This window comes from Coenobita brevimanus, chromosome 95 (genome assembly GCF_032717465.1).
Source record: "Coenobita brevimanus isolate Jiangsu-jjx chromosome 95, ASM3271746v2, whole genome shotgun sequence".
NCBI classification, from domain to species: domain Eukaryota; kingdom Metazoa; phylum Arthropoda; class Malacostraca; order Decapoda; family Coenobitidae; genus Coenobita; species Coenobita brevimanus.
In genome coordinates, this window is record NC_137048.1 from 36,008,407 (window position 1) to 36,029,463 (window position 21,057).

The 21,057-nt window shown below is 42.8% G+C and overlaps 1 protein-coding gene across 1 annotated transcript in view; it reads right to left on the reverse strand.

The window, feature by feature from the left end:
• The window catches only part of LOC145413290 (DE-cadherin-like), a 122,490-nt gene that overhangs the window by 69,231 nt on the left and 32,202 nt on the right, over window positions 1-21,057 (reverse strand). The window contains exons 4-9 of the mRNA XM_080283019.1: window positions 14,265-14,402; window positions 13,212-13,340; window positions 11,465-11,550; window positions 9,394-9,532; window positions 7,498-7,515; window positions 7,000-7,023 (exon numbers count right to left, since the gene is read on the reverse strand). Of these exons, the coding sequence (XP_080139145.1) occupies window positions 7,000-7,023; window positions 7,498-7,515; window positions 9,394-9,532; window positions 11,465-11,550; window positions 13,212-13,340; window positions 14,265-14,402 (534 nt within the window). The remainder of the gene's footprint in view (window positions 1-6,999; window positions 7,024-7,497; window positions 7,516-9,393; window positions 9,533-11,464; window positions 11,551-13,211; window positions 13,341-14,264; window positions 14,403-21,057) is intronic.

The window sequence follows — 21,057 nt, forward strand, 5'->3', positions numbered from 1 at the left end:
ATCCCATTCCAAGAGTGTAGGTGTTTTATCAATTGTAGTATCATGGTAGAAACTTAAGAGCTTTTGGCGATAGTTCTTGTACAAAAAAAAAAAAAATGTAAGTTCTTTTTTATATGTTAATTCTGATATAAAATTACTGTAGAATCTAAGCCCTTATGTTGAGGTTTAATCCTGATCCAAATGTTATGTAAATGTAATCTCCCTTGTTTTCGATTCCAGTTCTCGCTTGTGTGTGTGTGTGTGTGTGTGTGTGTGTGTGTGTGTGTGTGAATACGTAAGATAGTAATTTCAAATGTTCATTCATCATGATTTAAATATAAGTATAATCCTTTTTTCCTACATATTAATCCCAGTCCATATATATAGATGTAAACCTTTTGTTGTGTAGAAAAGCCCTATGCAAAAGGGAAAATAAAACCCCCCGTGAATTCCCTATTAATACGAATCTAAAAATATAAATCCAGAGTCTATTCTTTTAGCCCATGTCTCCCCTGTGGGTCGGATCGTGGGATTCAGCATTGCATGGAAAGTAAAAGAGTTAAAACAGTCTTAGGTACGCTCTTGCCACGTTTCACTTAAATGACTTTGGATAGAACAAGCGTCTGAAAAGGCTCGATATGGCTCCAATCGTATCATTTTTACTTCTACTACATACATATAAAATTTCAGAATGATCGATCTACTCAAGGTAAATTTCTGGACAAAATTGGAGCTGAAATTTCTACCTTTCCCTCTATAGATTTTGGTGGGATTCGGCAACATCGACGTCGAATCCCAATTTATCTTGATCTGAGTGTATATATATCCAGAGTCTGTTGTTTCAGCCCCCCGTTCTCTTACTCATGTGTGTGTGTGTAAGTGTAACCCTCGCTCAGCCGCCCATCAATTTCAATTTCTTGTTGTCCCATATCTCGCCGCCCGCCCGCCGGGACACTTATAGACGATAAATCTTGGGAATTGGTGTTATGGGAGGGCGGAGAGCTTTCACGGGTCAGCCCACACAGCTCTTAGTATGGGGTCTGGTCACGTATATACCCACACACACGCACATGTTGACACACACACACACACACACGAGAAGAGGCGTAACATACAATACACACACACACACACACACACACACACTCACACAGTTATTCACAAACCCACAATAACCGACAACCCATACTAAGCCCAATATTTCATCGTCCCATCGCGTCATGCAGCGCTCCGCAACGCCCAAAGAACGCCATGCAAAATACATTCCCAGGTGCATGATCAATTTTCCGGGGGTCGAATGCTTTGGGCACCGAAATGTAGCGTCGTAGCCTCTTGTGACCCTGCTGTTATCCCTCATAGTTTTTAGGTATTGTAGCCCCAGTTTCGTGTATACTTAAACTCGGTAGACTGGAGGATGAAGCTGCCCTCTCCTGCAGCCTACCATAATAATTTTCGGGAGTTTTATAGGCGGGTAACTCCACCGCTCGGCCATATCAGTGCCACCACGTGAAGGCGTCCCTCTACTGCACCACTTAAGGGGACTCAGCTGAGTATGCACAAACAGGTAGTGGAATGAGATAAATTAGAAGACGATTTATAAAGAGTGAAGTGTACAAATGACGTGCATTTTGGTACACGTCATCGCCCTCACTCAGACTGACGGACCCGCGATAGTGTTGAGCGGTGTTAATCTTGCTGCCACCAGACGATTTTTTTCACTTGGGTTTCTTGTGAGATGGACAGATAACCCTTCATCATCGCCGCATGGTTTTACTCTTTCTCCTGCCAGACGATTTTATTCACTGGGGTTTCCTTGGAAGTGGACGACCCATCGGCATTAGTACATAGTTTTATTCGCACTAGTTAACATTCAGACAAAATTTATTGGGATTTTTTGCGAGATGACTAGCCCCTCTGCGATGACGGTTTTTTGTTTATTTACCTTTTTTTTCCTGCTACCAAGAAATGACTGTATTCTCTTGGCATCCTGTGATATTGTTGGCCTCTCATCAGCACTGCATGGTTGATTGTATTCCTGCGAGATTCATGGCTTTCCTCTTACAGTCACCAAACGATTGTGTTCACGGCGTGTCGCTGGCGATGGCCCACCCTTCCCTTCGACATCCCTGGCCACCCCGTGCTTCCATCCCTCATGCCGTCTCTTAAATCAGCCGGTATTCCTGCACAACAAGTCCAGCCAATGAATTAATGACAAATGCGTCCCCCCTCGCTGATGGATGTGCTACTTTCCCGCAACAGACCCCCATCACTTTAAGCACGGACCCCCCCCCCTCTCTCTCTCTCTCTCTCTCTCTCTCTCTCTCTCTCATTACTGATCCTCGCTTTTAGTGTTTTAAAGTAAGCGTAACGGAGTAGTGTCACCACCCGCAGAGTATGATCATTGTGTGTGTGTGTGTGTGTGGGTGGGTACATCAGTATTCCTTCATGCATTTGACACTTTTAAATTAAGTGTGAAAGAATAACGTCTACGTGGCCCGGACAAAGGGCATTGAGATTGATGTAGTTGCAAATATATACCTTTTAACCCCCCCCCAAAAAAAAAAAAAAAAAAAAAAAATAATGTTAATCTCGGGTCATTTGCAATAAGATCTGGCCACGTATTCGAGTCACTTAAAATCATGCGTGAAAGAATTACGTTTTCACCGCCATCACAGTGTGGAATATAGCAAAAGACCACCATCATTTAACTTTAAGCCTGAGGTGTGTTATTATCGACCAGTTGAGTTTTTTGTAATGCCTTGATCCTGGAGAGGGACGCCTTCACGTGGTGGCACCGATATAACTGGGCGGTTCCACTACCCCGTTATGCTAATGCCCCCAAATTCCCTCTCTATTCCCCGAAAGGAGGATGGTGGACTGCAGGAGAGGTCCAACTTCAGCCTCCAGTCCACTAGTTCACTTTCAGATAAGCCTGGGGTTGCAGCTACCACTACTGCTATACCACCACCACCATTATACTACTACTACAACTTTAGCTCTGTCCCCTGATGAATTTGGAAGTAGGAAATTAATATCGACTGCTTGAAACGATGCACAGCCCCGCGGCGTCAAAGAATGCTCTGTCTGCATCGCCCGGACACTCTCATTGGAACTTGTCTCTCCGGAAAACAATTACTTGAAGGACGCGGGATTCCAGGTCGTGTCGCAATTAACAAACTTTGACGCTGGAGAAAAGAACGGCGGGCCAAAAGAATGGACACTTGAGCGTCTCCTTGGACACCTTGCCAATTAAAACCGTAAAATATAAGCGAGGGAAGCCTGGGAGGTTTCCGTGGTTCCTTTTTGCAGGTGACTGATCTGATTTGCTAAGCTGAGGAGAATAACGTAATATAAGTAAAAGTAGCTCTAATCCCAGACTCATCTCAGCGTAAACTCAGTGGACTGTGGGCTAGTCCCCTGCCCTACGCTCCATCATCCACATTATGGGGGATAGAGGGGGACTGAGGGACGTTTGTATAACCGGGCAGTGGAGCCGCCCGGTTATATCGGTGCCACCACTTGAAGGCGTCCGTCTCCAGCACCATCTTCGTATTAAATTAAGACTTTATCAAACCCTTCAAATGTATAAAGCCTCTCTAAGCTGAATAACCTCGTCCGGAGAAAGCAAAAATAAAGACCCCATCCCTACCACCTGTGAAATATAATGATGGCCGAGCGAATATGTATGATTATGATAAGAATAAAATAGACATCATCGTAGCGAAAGGCTGAGATGCGTTGGCTGTTACCCTGTGTAGTGTAAAGACCTTCGATTGCAATGTATATCACTCGGCCGTACGAGGCGTCCATTCCGCTGACTCGTCTGTTCCCACTCATAAACCCCTTCAGCCCCTACTCCTTCCTTCAGACGATTTAGCGTAGGGGGATCTGATGGGTTTCCTTGGAGAATTCAACTCTTTCATTACGCCGGTGTTTTCCAATTTTCCTGTTTATTTATTTATTTAGTCATTACTGTCACCAGATAATTCTTAACAACTTCAGGGAGACTTTTCGAAATAGAGGTGTTTGATATAGCCTTGCACCAGCACAAAGAGAGAATTTTTAAAAGTAGTTGATTTCTCCTCGGAAAAGAATGAGTGCAGTACGTGTCCTTAGATCTGCAATATACATCTTTCACTCTGCAATATACTCTTACTTTCATCCCTCAAAATCCATATTTCTCCTTTACCATAGTGTCTTTCCTTCACTCTCCTGTCTACAATATGTTTCATTCCAGTATAATCTTTTCCACTGGGATATGGTGTACTTTCTTCACACAGCAGTCATCTCCTTTACTTTGCAATTATTCCCTTTGAGTTGTACTTCCTTCACCGGTTACGTACCCCTTTGCGCGCGTCCACGTAGTCTGCCGTAAATGCCTCGTGCCGTAAAACTGTCTCTGTAAATGCTGGAGTATTGTAAATCGTACCTTCATACCCGTTCGGTGTCATGTGCGAGATTACCTGTGTGTGTGGGGGGGGGGTTGAGAGAGAGAGAGAGAGAGAGAGAGAGAGAGAGAGAGAGAGAGAGAGCGAGAGAGAGAGAGAGAATAAATACGTTTATCTATGTACCGTATGTTCGTATGTATGTGCAGTATGTATTTATGTAGTATGTAAAAATGCGACCCATCACGTGTACACAGACAAATCCCTTTCCGACCTTTCCCACATTCCAAACGCCTAAAAGTATGTACGTGTATGTATGAACGTATGTATGCTTGCTTACCATCTTAGGGTGCGAAATGAGTTGAGATGATAATGACAACAGATGGTAATGAAAATGGTGAAGATGAAGATGGCGATGTTGATGATGATGACGATAATGATGACGAAAGTGAAGACGATGATGATGGTGATATGTGCACGTAGAGTATAGAGACAAAGCAACTGCTTGTACAGAAAGACGAACACCCCCATCCTCCACCCCGCCTCACCTCCCCCCATGGGCCACCTTGCGCTCATTCGGTATTCAGGCAAGGAGAACCACTGAAGGCCAATTTGGGAACTTGTTGGGTGCGCCGGTTAGATTCTTCCCTGCTGACAGTTTCAACACTTCCTTACTTAGTCGCTGTTGTTAAGTAAGGACACAGCGACTTGGAGACTCCTTGATGTCTTTAATCGCGGGATGTAATTTTCTGCCTTACTGTTACTATAGACTGGTGATTTTATGTAACTTAAAAATAGTCTTTTATTGTGAAGGTGTTCATGGGGAAGAAGAATATTGCTGCCGTCGGATTATTTATTTATTTTTTTTAACTTTGGAGAGCCCCTACACCTGCACACACACACACACACACACACACACACACACACACACACACACACACACACACACACACACACACACAATAATCCCACTCCCCTCATCTACCTCTCACGTCCCTTCCCCTTGCACACATACATACCCTCATCCATTCTCCCTTTCCCCCCCCATACACACCATCATCTCCCCATCCTCTCCCCCTCTCCCCGCCCACACACATATAATCCCCCTCCCCTCATCCACCTCACACGTCCCCTCCCCTTCCATTCATCCTCTCCCCCTTCCCCCTTCACACACCCACCATCATCTCCCCATCCCCCCACGCAGCCAGATTGGATCCCAGGTCGACTCTAATTTACAGCCAAAACCTCTTTAGGGTGGCGACTCCCGACTCCCCTCTCAGACCGGGATTGTGTAGACGGCCGCTTGGGGAGTCAAAGGCGAGGGGAGAGGGGAAGGAGAGGGGGAGTGGGAGAGGGGAGGGGGAGAAAGGGGAGATGTCGGCTCGAGTGTGGCTGAGAGAATGGGGATCGCAATTTAAGCTAGTCTTCGCATTTTTTTTTTAATTACGTCGTGAAAAGGGGATATGCAAGGTCAGATGTTATATATTTATGTTGCAGTAGATATCTGTATTGATTTAGTTTTTCCACGCCTGTACTAGATTAACTAAGAGACGAGGGATTAGAATGTAGGTTAGTTGCGTATTTCGTGTAGATATTTTATGTTACGTTAAGAGAAGAGGATGTTCAGTATCTGTAGGTAATGTTTATGTTTTTCTTGCTACTAATTCAGCCCACTGCTCTAATCGGCCTGAGTGTAGCTGAGAGGCGGGAAAGTGTAATTAAGTCGAGTCTGCTTTGCTGTGAGAGGCTTTTATTGTGTCGAGAAAGGTAGATGTCTCGTTGTTGTTACTGGTGATGGTGGTGGTGGTGGTGATAGTGGTGGTGGATGTTTAGTAGTAGTAGTAGCTGTTGTTGTTCTTGTTGTTTGTGGATGTTTACTAATAGCAGAATTTTTAGCTGTGGCCAGAGAGCAGGGTCTGTGTGTGGTAAATTTGTTGTTTTTGTTTTAGTTGATGTTGTTGTAAAAGTTTGTCTAATTATTCTGGGAGGCGGAAGTGACATTGTAGTTGTTGTCCGCCGTGATTTTGTGCCCAGAAAGGAAAGGTGTGTTAGTGGCTTGTTTTTGTTGTTGTTGTTGTTGTAAAAGTTGCTGTGATTTTATTGGGTGACAGTTTTGATGTTGTTGGCTTTGATTTTATATGTGGGTTAAGTAATGAAGGTGTGTGTGTGTGTGTGTGTGTGCGCGCGCGTGTGCGCGCTTAAGTGTGGATGTGGGTGTGGGTGTCGTGTATGCAATAAGACAAGTGACGCAGGACAACTTCTGGTCACACACACACACACACACACACACACACACACACACACACACACGAGCTGTAGGATAACAAGGTCAGGAGTAGAGGACAAAGGGAGGAACAGACACAGAAAACGTACAGTAAAGGAGAAGAAACTCATCCATTCAGGCAATTTCTTAATAAAGGAAGATAAATGGGTTGTAGTAAGCTCTAGAAATAAAGGAAGAAATAAAAGAGTAAGAGAACTTTCAACAACGTACCTTATGGAGAGAAATGGACTACACACTGATTCACTCATCATTTAGGCATTTTAAATATAGTAAAAAAATAATATACAGAAGAGAAGAACTGCGAGAAATACAACAAACAGAAAGACGCAGAGAAAAAAAAATATTGCTTACCGTTTGAGACCAACACCAGGCGGGCTGCGGAGAGAGAGAGAGAGAATTAATTATACCACACATATTAATTAGAAATATATCCAGTGTCATTATCTCACAATTTAATACACAAAATAATCTTATGTAGGCTGGATAATTGCCAACCTGAATAATTTACCAAGGTACATGTGCGATCAATAATTCCTTTACACTCGAAGCCTTGTTGAAATCTAATGAGGTATTGCAAATTTAATCAGGAATAATTAATTACTTGATTGCTCACTTATTTGCTCACTCAGTCAATCAGTCAGTCAGTCAATCAATCTATCACTCACTCACTCACTCACTCACTCACTCACTCACTCACTCAATCACCAACTCACCTATCTCATGCACTTTCTTGCTCACTTTCCCACTTACTCACTCACACCTGTCCTCATCTGCTTTTTCTTTACTTACTCGCTTACACTCACTCACTCACTCACTCACCCACTCACTTCTTTCGTTGTCTTCACTTACCATGGGATGGGCCGTTTTCTGTGGGGAAGAGAGAATTACATAAGTTATATTGTTACGTAGATGACACAGACCTTACAGTTCCTACGAGAGAGAGAGAGAGAGAGAGAGAGAAGAACAAGAGCGAGATCGAGAGCAAAAGAAAGAGAGGAAAAAAAATTGAGAAAATCATTAAAACTAATTACAGAGTCTTATGGTTGGAGAGAGAGAGAGAGAGAGAGAGAGAGAGAGGAACGAGAACGAGATCGAAAAACACAAACAAGAGCGAGAGCAAGAGAAAGAGAGAAAATCATTAAAACTAATTACAGAGTCTTATGGTTGGAGCTCTTGACTTAAATTCTCATCATTAAAATTAATTAAATGAGCACATTAAGAGCAATCGCGCCGAAAATTAATATTTTTGTGTGTCTGTCTGTTCGAAGTCGATTTTTGTTTTTTTTCCTGTTTTTGTTTTTTGTACGAGTGATGTGTGTCACTTTGTGTAATGGAGTGTAATTGAAAAATCCTGTTGGGAGTCCATTACATTGAATATATATATTTTATTTTACCCTTGATACCAGAATGTTGCAAAAAATATCGGGAATTGAAAGTGTAGATATCGGTGCAAGATATTTTGAAGGCTTTTGCAGGAAAAATGGATACAATCAAACTTTTTCTTTAATATTTACGTTGAAAAAAGATCGTAGTTCGCTTTGCATATTAGCTTCTTGGGTGCAATTTTTTTCCTTTGATGCCAAAATATTGCAAAATAAATCGGGAACTGAAAATTAACTTTATGGTGTATAGATTTAGGCCAAATTGTGATATAAACTGCGGTCTCCTGGTGCGGTTAGAAGCTTACTAACACCCCTTCCTTACGGGTTTATTCTTGCATCTGCTCCGTTAATATATTCTTGTGTGCTGTTCATGCAATATGCGTTGATATTAAGAAGGTGTATAAAGCAAAAAAGAGACTATTAATGGGTAGTTTGGAAAATAAATCGCTAAGGAAGAGGTGTTAGGGAGCCTCCTTACCCTACGAGAAAACCTGCCAGTAAATGGTTTGAGCAGTAAAGCACAAGCATACTACATTATTTTCCTCTCATGGTTTTATTAATTTTACTATTTTTTGACTAATACCAGACGATTTTCTTCAGCTGGTAGTGAGCCATAGGAGCCAGGGTGGGGGTGGAAGTAAGGTTACATGTATAATAAATAAATAAAAATAAAAATAAAGACACCAGCAACAAAATCCTAAAATTCCACGAACCCGAATTGATAGTGACAGGAGACAGAGCAACATATGTAATAAACTTCCAATATAATGTAAATGTACTCTACAATAGGTAAAAAAAAAAAAAAACAGGAGAGGTAAACACGGTGTAAATACAAACGCGAAACGATTCCTGAAAAGTAGATGCAAAAATTAAATCGCAAAACTGTGGACACCTGGAATAATAATAATAATAATAATAATAATAATAATAATAATGTAGCTACTAAAAAATAAAGTTAAATTCTGCAAACCTGAAGTAGATATGGTGTCAGGAAATAAAGTGACGCGTTTAATAAAAGTGATAAAGTACAGCAGCCAGAAATATTAAGTAGAATTCAATAAAACTGCAGTAGATAAAATGACGGGAACCAAGAAGACATGAATAGTTAAAAATCCAATAATAATGTCGTCACCCCCTCCCCACCCACCCGAGAGAGAGAGAGAGAGAGAGAGAGAGAGAGAGACAGGGAGAGAGAGAGAGAGAGAGAGAGAGAGAGAGCGAAATCAAAGTAATCACGGTGAAAATACAGAAGCGTAATGAACTCCTCTCAAATTTAGCTCAAATAACTTCAAAATTTTCACAGATTGAAACTAGCGACTAAATGAATAATTATATATAATAAATTGATAAAACCTGTGCATACCTGAAGTCGATACGGTGACGGGGACGAGCGCTACGTGTCCCCGAGAGTCCATGGCCCCAGCGACGAAGGAGTAGTCCCACACCATACCGCCAGGGGGCCGACCCACCGTAACCACCCCGGAGATGGCGTTGATGCTGAACTGTAGGGGAGGGGGGGAGAGAGAGAGAGGTTAGCATCACAGTTGTAGTCGTTATCATCTTTGCTATCACTAGCATCATTATCTTTTATCTGTATTTACATCCTACATCGTCATTCCTGTTATCATTCTAATTCCCATCCTCATTCTTATCATCGTCTTGCTTCTCCGCCCCCCTCTGTCATCATCATCATCATCATCATCATCATCCTAAGTGTGACCGTCAACTGTAACCTCTTGCAGTCCACATCCTCTCTCATCGTTCATTCCCTTTTGTGAATTTTCTTTTTTCTCACCTTTCTTTCCTTCCATCTAATCTTCGTTTCTCGTATATTTTTCTTCTGAGGGATTTCTGACTTTAGTGTTTTTACTTTATCATTTTTCTTTCTCTTTCATGTTTCCTCCACCCCCCCTTTTTTTTTTTTTTTGCTTTGCTTCTTTTCTCTCATATATTGTTTCTCTTGTTTTTGTTTTCCTGTAGCGACTTCTGTCTCATTTTTATATGCCTTTTGTGACATCTGTATTTTTCCTCTAATTCCTTTCTCTGTCTCAATTCCCTTTTCATCTTCGTTGCTCTTAATTTCCTGTTTGGCTTTTCTGTCTGTCAGTCAGTCTATCTATTTACCTATCTATCTATCTGTCTGTCTATCTACCTGTCTATCTATCTATCTGTCTGCCTGTTTTTATCATTCTCTCACTCCTCCATATTACATTGCGCTTCTCACATTTCTTCTCATATTCTTACCTGGTTCTCAATCTTCTCCTCTCGTAATTTTCCTTCCCGCTCTCATTTCTTCCTTCATCTCATTTCTGGCTGTTAGTCTTGCCTCCTATATTCTCATTTATCCTCTCCCACACTTCTCCATTTTTCTTCTCTCTTTCTCCTTCCACTTTCTCAGCCTCTGTCTTTCTCGTTGTCTTTAGTGTCTCGTTTCTCTTTCTCATTCTTTTTCTTCCTTTTCTCTCTTTGTTTGCGCTGTCGCATCTCTCTCTCTCTCTCTCTCTCTCTCTCTCTCTCTCTCTCTCTCTCTCTCTCTCTCTCTCTCTATCTATCTATCTATCTATCTCGTAGATTTTCACCCTTTTTTCGTCTTATTTTCCCTAGTACAGTGACACAATAACACTACAGCTCTGCAGCCCCTCTATAGCACTTCTTCGTGACTAGCATCAAATTCTAGCATCCGTCCCTTCTTATACCCAAGCTTTCAAGATGGAGAGATGGCAATTTTAGGCCAAGTTAAAGTGAACAGCGTATCATCAATCTTTCACGACCTCTTCCCCCTAGATGGAACCCACCGTCTATATTGAATGTTATTGGCTCTTAATTATTTCGTAGTGGAAGTAGAGGGTTACTGAAGCTGATAGTAATGGAAATAGGTACTGTGTGTGATCCTGTTCTTCTTTTGTCTTATTAATTGCTTTATTTTTGCATTTGGGGGGAGATTTCTTGCGTTTGGTTCCTGTGTGTGTGTGTGTGTGTGTGTGTGTGTGTGTGTGTGTGTGTGTGTTTGTGTGTGTGTGTGAGAGAGAGAGAGACCTGCTTATTTATATACGATGTTTACAAATGTTTACGGCTGGGGGTAATGCATTTTGGAGATGGTTACGTGGGCGTATCACGGAAGTTATGTTTACTTCTGTGCTATTCATGGTAACGGAGCCCTCCTTGATCTCTTGTGATTGGTGTGTGTGTGTGTGTGTGTGTGTGTGTGTGTGTGTGTGTGTGTGTGTGTGAGAGAGAGAGAGAGAGCGAGACTAGGTAAACGTGTGTGCGCGAGAGTGAAGGGTTGAAACTCTGTGTGAGGCAATACGACATAACAGATAGTAAAGAGTAAGATAGTAAAAAAACACTACGTTGTTACCCCTCATGCAAAATAAGATGATGGTGGATGGTGAAGGAAATATAACTATACCAATAATTATCAATCTGTCTCTTACCATGTCGGGCGGGTCCACCTCATCTAAGAAGTAGTAATCCAAATCTTCGTCATCGTCATTTGCACTCACTCGTCCCACGTAGCTCCCTGATGAAGAAATGGGGGATAGTTGTGATGAGTAGTAGTAGTAGTAGTAGCAGAGGCTAATATTAACCATTGCTCAATATCATCGTCCTGACCTTTCTTCCCAGTTAAGAATAATAATGAAAATGATGTGATGATGATTATGATGATGATGATGGTGGTGGTGGTGGTTGTGGTGGTGGTGATGGTGACATTTATATTAATAATAATAAGAGTGTTGGCAGTACGAAATAGAGGGATAAATGTCTTAGTAGCTTGCTGTTAATGCAGGACAAAAGGGTTAAATAATAAATGGAGAGAGAGAGAGAGAGAGAGAAACAATGATATTGACAGGATTCCTAGAAAATAGGGTGTAAAGCCATATCTGTTCTGATCCTTATAATTTAAGTATATTTTGCAAATTGAAATATAATGGGATACTGAATAATACAAAATTCTTTCACTAAACAAAAACACAGCGTTGTCCATATATTACGCAAACCAGCTCTCGTGTAGTGTTGGGACGGCTCAGTTAGCGATTCCCGTGACCCTTTGCGTCATTCCCTATTTCCCAAAACCCTTTTCATGTTTTATAGTGTCCTTATTCTTTTCTTTTTCTTTTTCTCTCCTTTATTTTGCGTCTACTGGTGGCCAAATTGTCTTCACTCATAACAGAATCAGGTTTAACCTCTCTCAGAGCACGCAAAATTGGAGAGCACTTACGGGCAGCCCTTTATAACTGGAAAGGTATATTACAATAAGCTGCAAAAGGTCGAATGTCTCCGCTAAGATGAGGTGGACAAACTGTAGGTATTTGTGTGAGGGAATGGCGAGGGAAGGGGGTTATGTGTGGAGGAAAACGCTGGGTGATTATGTGTAGGGGAGGGAAGGGAAGAGGAGGTTATGTGTGGAGGAGGAGAAAGTGTGTGTGTGGGTGGAGAGGGAAGGGGAAGAGGTGTTTATAGAGGATGGAGAGGACTGGAAACTTTTTTGATAAATGGTGTGTGTGTGTGTGTCTGTGTCTGTGTCTGTGTCTGTGTGTGCATGCGCGCGCGCGTGCGTGTGCGTGTCTACGTGTGTGTGTGAAAAGACAGCGTGTAAGAGGAAATACAGGATGGGAATGAAAGATAACTGGTAAATATATAGCACAGACGTAAATAGCCAGGATAGACCCTTCCATTCCCCCGCACTGTGACACGCAATGGTTCAGACGGGAGAGATAGTTGGCCCGCACTTCTCTTCCGGCTGTGGCGATGAAAGGCGTTATAGGAACTCTTTTTGTGTGTTTGTAAAATGAAACGCACTACAAAAGAGTTTGGGGAAAAAAGAAAGGCGTTACAGGAACTATATTGTGTGATAGTAACATGAAGTACGCAGCAGAACAGTGTGAGAAGGAAGAAAACAGTCGGTCCTTCAGAAGAATGAGAAATGTGGACGGTAAAATACAGCGCTGGTAGATGATTGTTAGCATACTTTAGCTTATCACTACCTTTTAATCCAAAGACTATATAATATTTTACAGTAAATTTCTTGTTGCAACTTAGCATTCAGGGTGGAGATATGACAGTTTTAGGTCAGCACAAGATGAGCAGAGTATAATGGTGATTGCGTGTTACAACTCAACATTCGAGATAGAAGGATGGGAGTTTTTGGCCAAGTTAAAGTGAAAAACTTGTAGTACGTACCTTTTGGCGCCAACTCAGAGATGACGAAGTGGTAGTTGTCTGCCAGGAAGTAAGGGTCCTCCGGGGCGTCCGTCACCTTAATGTTGGCAGTGGTGACGGGTTTGTGCCACCAGCTGTGACCACCGCTGACTGAAATAACGAGCAGACAATTGTATAAGTAGAAGAATATTTTGGAGAAGTATACCGCTGTTTTATTATTGTTGTTGTGTCCCCAGGCTTATCTAGACGTTAGCGTGGACGTGAACTTGGATGTGAGCCGGGAGTGAGTGGAGGGACCTTTGTTGTTATGTTGGTGAAAATTTGCCACTGCGTTAAGGCGTCCCTCTACAGCATCTGTGTTTAGCCATAGTCAGTCTATTTTTACTTGGCGGTTTTGAGTCACTCCCACAACTTAAGTCATGATTGCAGGAAATACGACGAGCTTTAATTATGAAGCAGGAATGAGTCTCCTTTTTATCACTCAAATCAACCTCCCAATATACTGTAATTTTACATGGCCATCAACTGAGGTAAGAGTGGTCATGGATCTTTATTAAGTTCTTAGAAACACATGATAGTTTAATTTTCTCAAACGCCAACTGAACTCACTCCGCATTGGCTTCAGCTGCCCACGCAATGAGCTCCCTCAACAAATTCTCATCTCTGTGTTGCTTTGCCTGGCTTCCTTTCGCTTCCCCTGTGTTGACCTGCCTTCGCTTTGACTTCACCTAAATTGACTCTCGGTGCATTTAACTTAACCCTGGATAGACTTGCCTGACTCAGTGGCAGTTTACCGTCACTTAACCTCCTCAGTCCCATAGCGTATTTTTATCAATCGTATTTTTACCTTATTTTCCCTAACGTCAGATGATTTTATTTACCAAAGGAAGACCATATCAAACTCCTCCAGTTCTAAAAATCTCTCTAAAGACGAATAAACCAAACCCTACCCAACCCGACCAGACCCAACTTAACCTAACCTATCCTAACTTAACCCAACCCAACCTAGCCTAATTTACCCTGACCTGACCTAACCTAACCTGATCTCACCCTCAACCTCATCTTCGTCCTCACCTTGCAACTCGGCGGTGACCTGAATGACGTAGTACCCGCCCGTCCCCTCGTAGTCAAGGGGCCTCCTGTTGTAGATGACGCCTCTTTCGTCCACCCCGAAGTGTTCCTGGTCCGTCAGGGTGTAGCGAACAGGAGCGCCTCCGGTTCCTGTTACGTGCACCTGAAGGAACGGGAGAGGAACGTGAGGAAGGTGGAGGGGGGGATGTGAGAAAGTGAGGTGAGAGTGAGGGGTCACGTGAAGATAGAACGTCAGAAAGTGAGGTGAGGACGATAGATGGAATGCGTGTCACTTCACCGGTACCATGACGTCCATTTTTTCCTGTTATCTCAAAAACCTTTCAGTCAATTTTGGGGAAACTTCTCTCATTGAAAGGGTTAAAATTTATCTCCAAACTCATTAATCCAAAGCTAAATAAATTCATTACTCAACAGAATAAATCGATATGAGAGAAAAAAAATTAGTCGTGATGAAAGATTACATGAGGAAGAGAGACAGGTGAAAGGTGACAGCGAAAGGGATGAGAATGTAGAGGTGAAAGAAGGGAGAATTAGTCGAAAGGAAAGGACGTAAGAAAGAATGAGGAAAAGTAGATGAAAGGTGGCAGAAGGGAAGAATAGAAGAGGGAGAGGTGAAGAAGGTGACTTTGTAATGAGAGAAAGGGGGAAGAAAGAATTAGGCGAAGGAGCAGGTGTCAGAAAAAGGTGCTAAAGAAGAAGGAGGGGATAAAAGATAAGAGGGAAATAGACGAAAGAGGTGAGAAAGAAATGCTGAGGATTAGTCGAGAGGGAAGGAAGAAAGAAAGAAAACGAGAAGAAGCAGATCAGAGAGAGAGAGAGAGAGAGAGAGAGAGGTGGTGAGTGACGTGTGTAAGAAGTTGGGAGAAGAAGGAAGATGGGTGCACAAAAGAGGAGCTGAGAGAGGAGGTTGACAGATGGGGTGGAAGAGGAAGGAAGGAAGGAAGTAGGAAGGAAGAAAGAAAGCAAGAAAGGAATGAAGGAAGGAAGGAAGAAAGAAAGAAAAGAGGAAGAGGAGATGAGAGGAGAAACAGAAGAGAAAAATGTAGAACTGTGAGGAAGAAAGATTGATACACACAAGAGGAAGTAAGAAAGGGAAAAAAAGGAAGAGGAAGAGGAAGAAGGAAGAAAGGGAGAGGAAAAAAGCAAAACCAAGTAGGAGGTTCGTAGGGAAGATGAAAGGGTGGAAAGGAACAGAAGGAATGTAGAAAGGAAGAGTGAGAGAGGGCAGTGACGGATGGTAGGGAAGAAGCCCAAGTCAAAGAGCAAGTTTAAGTTGGTCGGAGAAGGAGGACGAGGAAAGAGAGAGAATTGTGAAAGGGAGATGATGATGAGGAGGAGGAGGAGGGAAAGTGTGAAAAGGAAAGGAGGAGGAGGAGGAGGAGGGAAGAGGAAGTGTGAAAGGGTGAGGAGAGGGAAATGAAGAGGAACTGGAGACGAATAATTGGGCAAGGAGAAGAGGAAAAGGGAGAGCAGAGCTAAGGAGAAGGAAGAGGGGGGAAGGGTAGTTGGAGGGGAGAAGGAGGAGGGGAAAGGGAGGGAAAGAGGGGAGGGGAGGGGAAGGGAAGAAAGAGAGGTTGAGAGATGGCGGAAGGTAGGGATGGTAGAATTTATTATCACTCTCTTGTGCTGCGAAATTGCCTTGGTGTTGAAATGGAAATGTTGTTGGAATGAGAAGCAGGTGTGTGTGTGTGTGTGTGTGTGTGTGTGTGTGTGTGTGTGTGTGTGTGTGTGTGTGTGTGGCGGTAGGGCGTGTAGGGGACTGGTGAATATTAACCCTGTCACACTGAGAAACCTTCCCTAAGATGAATAGAATCACTGGAAAAAATATAATTAAATAAAACTGGCAAGAAAAAATAAGAAAAAAAATACGATGCAATGAAACAGGTGGAAAGAATAAGAATATAATAAGGACTTTTGCGATTTTATTCTTCCAGCCTCCAGACGGTTTTATTCAGCTTGGGAAAAACCTCTGTTAACGAGGGATTTATATTCAGTCCTCATTAACCTCTTTGGCACGGTGTTGAGTTTTGTGCGTTCATGCCATCCCCGTACGGCATTATTTGGCATATGATTGACCAAGCATAGTGAAGGAGTGAAATTCAATGTCAGTTCTTTAAAATTAGGGGAGGGGGAGTGCTTGAGAGGGACGCCTTCACGTGGTGGCACCGATATAACAAGGTAGCTTCAGTGAGAGGTTATGCAAACGTCCCTCACTCCCTCCCTATCCCCCGAGTGGATGATGGTGGTTTGCAGCTTAGGGACACCATCGACCTGAATTCTACTGGGTTCACATTCAGATGAACCTGGGGTACAACCAAGAGCACGGTACTACAATTTAAGATTCAGGTAAAAAAATATAATCTCAACTCGAAAACATATAGAAACGCGGCGCCCATATTGAAAAGATCCCAGCTAACCTTTTCCTATTAAAAAACGAACAGGAGGGTGAGATGATAATGGAAGGCTAATGGAGAGAGCTAATGGAGGTAAATTTTTGTATCCTATTGCATGACGAGATATAATGGAGATAATAGGAACGATTACACCCTGTTTAGCGTTCGGCGTCAGGCTTGATGGGTGTTTCTGTTTGGAGTGTAGTAATTGGTGCTATATGGGCCAGAAAGAGTGAACGTTAGAGAGAGAGAGGGGGGGGGAGGGAGGAAGGGGGAGAATGTGGGTGTAATCTCGAAAAAATGCTAATTGGTCTTAAAAATTATTAGAAAAGTGTGCAACTGTCACACTCAGGGGGAGAGAGAGAGAGAGAGAGAGAGAGAGAGAACAAACACTAAACTTTTAGCGGAGGAGGCGCCAAAATGACAGGAAGGAATGCAGCAAACAATTTCCGGCAGCGAAAAATATTTAAAAAGAAAAATGAAAAACATGAAGTAAAATGAACAAAAAAACAAAATTCCTTGCATAACTCAGATCCCGACCCTGATCTGGGCTACGAGGTCACCGTGCGAGATTGTACGAGACCGCGCGAGATAATTGCGAGACTGCACAAGTTGATTATGAGACTGCACGAGATGATTGCGAGGCCATATGAGAACGGTGGGAGATCGTATGGGATACTTTTGATGTCACGAGATTTTGCGAGACCACGCGGGATATCACAAAATCTCGCTAGACATTACGAGATCTTACGAAGCTCTACAAGTTCAGTTCCAACGAGATATTACGATATACTGCGATACTGCGAAATCCAGTGATACATTACAAGACGTAAGACGATCCCACGAGACATTAAGCGACCGAACGAGACATTACGAGATCGTGCGAGACATTAAGCCAGCATGTTACGTGACAGGTTTAGGTGCGTGGCTCATGGTAACAAGTCAGTGGCCAGAGACTTACGGGGTCTCGTGAGTCAGGTCCGGTGAGGCGCATTGTGAGTCAGGTGTGTGGGTATGTCAATGTGAGTCAGGTGTGTCGGTATGTCATCGTGAGTCAGGTGTGTGGGTACGTCATTGGGAGTCAGGTGTGTGGGTGCGTAAAGATGTGTGTTAGAAATTGAGTCAGGTGTAGGTGAGAAACTGTGAGTAAGATCTGGGTGAGTCATTGTGAGTCAAATGCACAGGTTTAGGTGAGTCGTTCTTAGTGTGTGTGTGTGTGTGTGTGTGTGTGTGTGTGTGTGTGTGTGTGTGCTTGTTATTCTGTCTTTACGTTTGTCTGTCTGTTTGAGTTCCAGCTATCAGTGTGTTGCTCTACTAACCTAATATTTTTTCACGTTATCTCCTCCCCATCTTTAGGTCACTTTCGTATGTAAGCGTCCTGGGTCTAGTTTTAGTGTTAGTGGAACGTAAAGGAATACTAAGCATTCTGCAGTAGATTTTTATGCCTTTTTTTCTGTACACAGGTTAGAAGCCCATTTCCGAGCCCGTTTCCGTGGTCCTGTAGCCCACTTACTTCACATAAATCGAGGGCTAGTGCGCAGGAGCCTTCACATGTCATCACTTGGGCAGTAATGCTTCTGTTGCGATACTCTAAGAACGTTACAGATAGATTTGGTGTTAAAATTCTTGGTGGGGGTGTTTTGAACGTGTTGGTGTTGTAGACGAACATTGAGCATTTAATAAGGTGGTAGCCAATATCTTCATACTCCTCCCTGCAGCCGCTGAAATCGAACCCGCGACCCAAAGATGCCACAGCCCATCGTTATAGCCACTTGACCACAGCCCACGAGTCACAAACCAGTCATAAAGGTACCTATTAAAGAGACTTTTTTCTAACTTTATCCCTCTCACAAATCTAGCTTATCGTATCCGTGACTCTCTCTTAGTTGCTTCTTAAACTTTGGTCAAATTAAAGTGAAAATGTTGTAGGTATAGTTACTCCAAATACCATTAGCAACAACAGTAACTTTTAAACCAGACAAACCTTTTTCAAACATTTCAAACTTTATCTCCCTCGCAACTCTAGCTTACCGTATCATATTCCTGACTCTCTCATTTAAATTTACTCGAAAATCATGCCCAAGTTAAAGACAAAGTACAGTAGTTAAATAAGGGTAACTATTTGTGCCTAACTTTATAGTAACTTTATCTAACTTTATCTCCCTTACAGCTCAAGCTTATGGCGTCGTATTCGTGACTCTATCCAGCTTAAATTTTACTCACAAGCCCGTTATAACTGTGACTATTACCCTGGCTTGCAGTTAGAGTGGTTATCTAGGGATTAGTGGGGGTGTAATTACAATGCACAACTCCGGGTATTTATCAGGTTACAGTAATCACATTAAGAGTTACCGGCTGTGTGTGGGGGGGGGAGAAAATGGAGGAGGGGAGTGTGTGTGTGAGGGGGGGGTGGGGGAGTTTTTGTGGGGGTAGAGATGGGGAAGGAGTGTGTGTCGGGGTGGAGGATGTGTGTGTGTGGAGGGAAGGTTTGTGGTGTGTGTGTGTGTGTGTGTGTGTGTGTGGGGTAGTTGCAGTGATTGTATTATTATCTAAATGCGTGTAGCGTGGAGAGTGCTTTTAGCGATATGGTAGTTGATGAGAGACTGTGTGTGTGTGTGTGTGTGTGTGTGTGTGTGTGTGTGTGTGAGAGAGAGAGAGAGAGAGAGAGAGAGAGAGAGAGAGAATGCTTGTGTATGCTCGCTCCTGGCGCGTGATTTGTCGTCCGTGTTTGTTACCCGTGTGTATGTAGTATGTGTGTATGCATGTGTGTGTGTTGCGTGCGTGCGTGCGTGCGTGTGTGTGTGTGTGTGTGTGTGTGTGTGTGTGTGTGTGTGTGTGTGTGTGTGTGTGTGCGTGCGTGCGTGTGTGTGTGTGAATTTGCGTGTGTTCTTGCTCGCGGTGCTTATAATCATATTTAACCTGCTATCGTGTATCCCTTTTAATATTAGCCACCTGGAGCGAGGCCAAGACGGGAGTTATGCCAAGATGGGAGGATAAAGCGAGGTAGTGCATGAGGGAGGGTGACTTGGGGTTGCATTCCTAAGTGTTTTGGGGGGATCGTAACAATTCTTCCGTAGCGATTTATTTTGTGCATTATACCTCCTTATCCTTTCGTGTGTGGTTAGATTTCGTTATAGTTCTTCCTTGGTGATTTTTTTTTTCTGCGTATTATACCTCATTGTTTTTGTCTGTTATCAAATTTCGTAACAGTTCTTCTGAAGCGATTTATTCTGTGCATTGTTTTCCAGTACTTCTCGTGCGTTATTGGTGCAAACTATGTCAGTATTAAAAAAAGAAAAAAAAAAGATAGAAGTAATATCCAAGAGAATATTTGGATGTAGTATGGTAAATAGTCCGCTAGAAGAAGACCTAGATTGGAATTAAGCACCTCGCAGTAGATAGATAGATAGATAGATATAGATACAGATAGATAGATTGAGTGAGCGAGGAAGTGAGTGTAGATTGTGACAATGTGAAACACGGTGTAAGGAAACAGGTCAGGGATGAAAGAATGGCAGACATGTATTTATGGTACTCTCTGACCAACGATCCAGTCAGTGTGGGTGTGGGTGTGGATAAGGGGGTCGAGGAACGAGTGTGGGTGTTGGGTATGGGTGTGGGGGTGGGTGTCGGTGTGGGTGAGATTTGGGGATATGCAAAACTGTAGGTGAGGGTGAGAGTGATGTTGCGGGTGTCGGGTAGGTGGAGATGTGTTGTTGTGGGTGTGGGGGGTAGGTGGAGATGTTTTTGTGTGAATGTGGGTGTGGTGTGGACGTGGACATTGGTGCTTTTGTGTCCATGTTGTGGTGGTGACAAGAGAGAGAGAGAGAGAGAGAGAGAGAGAGAGAGAGAGAGAGAGAGAATTATATGCATGTGAGTGAATGCCCGTGCGAACGTGAGCGTACTAGGGAAATGAATGGGCGAGGCATCAACTGCAAAAGATAGTGAAACGTGGCAAAGGGGATCCTTAGAGTTTTCCCCAGTTCGCTCCGGTTACGTTTTAATCTTGCTACATTCAGACGATTTTTCTCAGCTTAAGCGAGATTTTTCGAGCTGGAGGGGTTAGATACGGCCTTCATTCATACCTTCAGTACTTCAGATCATTCGTATGATCAACAAAATCGTCTGGAGGTAGCAAGAGTAAGAAATACCTTATCGGTTCGTAGGGTCAGTCACGCTTCGATATCAGATTATTTTTTTATTGTTTTTAATCACATCGAAAATCGTAAACAGAAAAAAATACTCTGAATAAATAACATACACAAATACGCTTAAAAAAAAAAAAAAAAAAGGTTAATTATTTTACACTTCTCACGGGCACGGCTTGGCGGAGGGATAACACTTCTAGGCAAATAATGAAATAACTCATCTACATAAACACT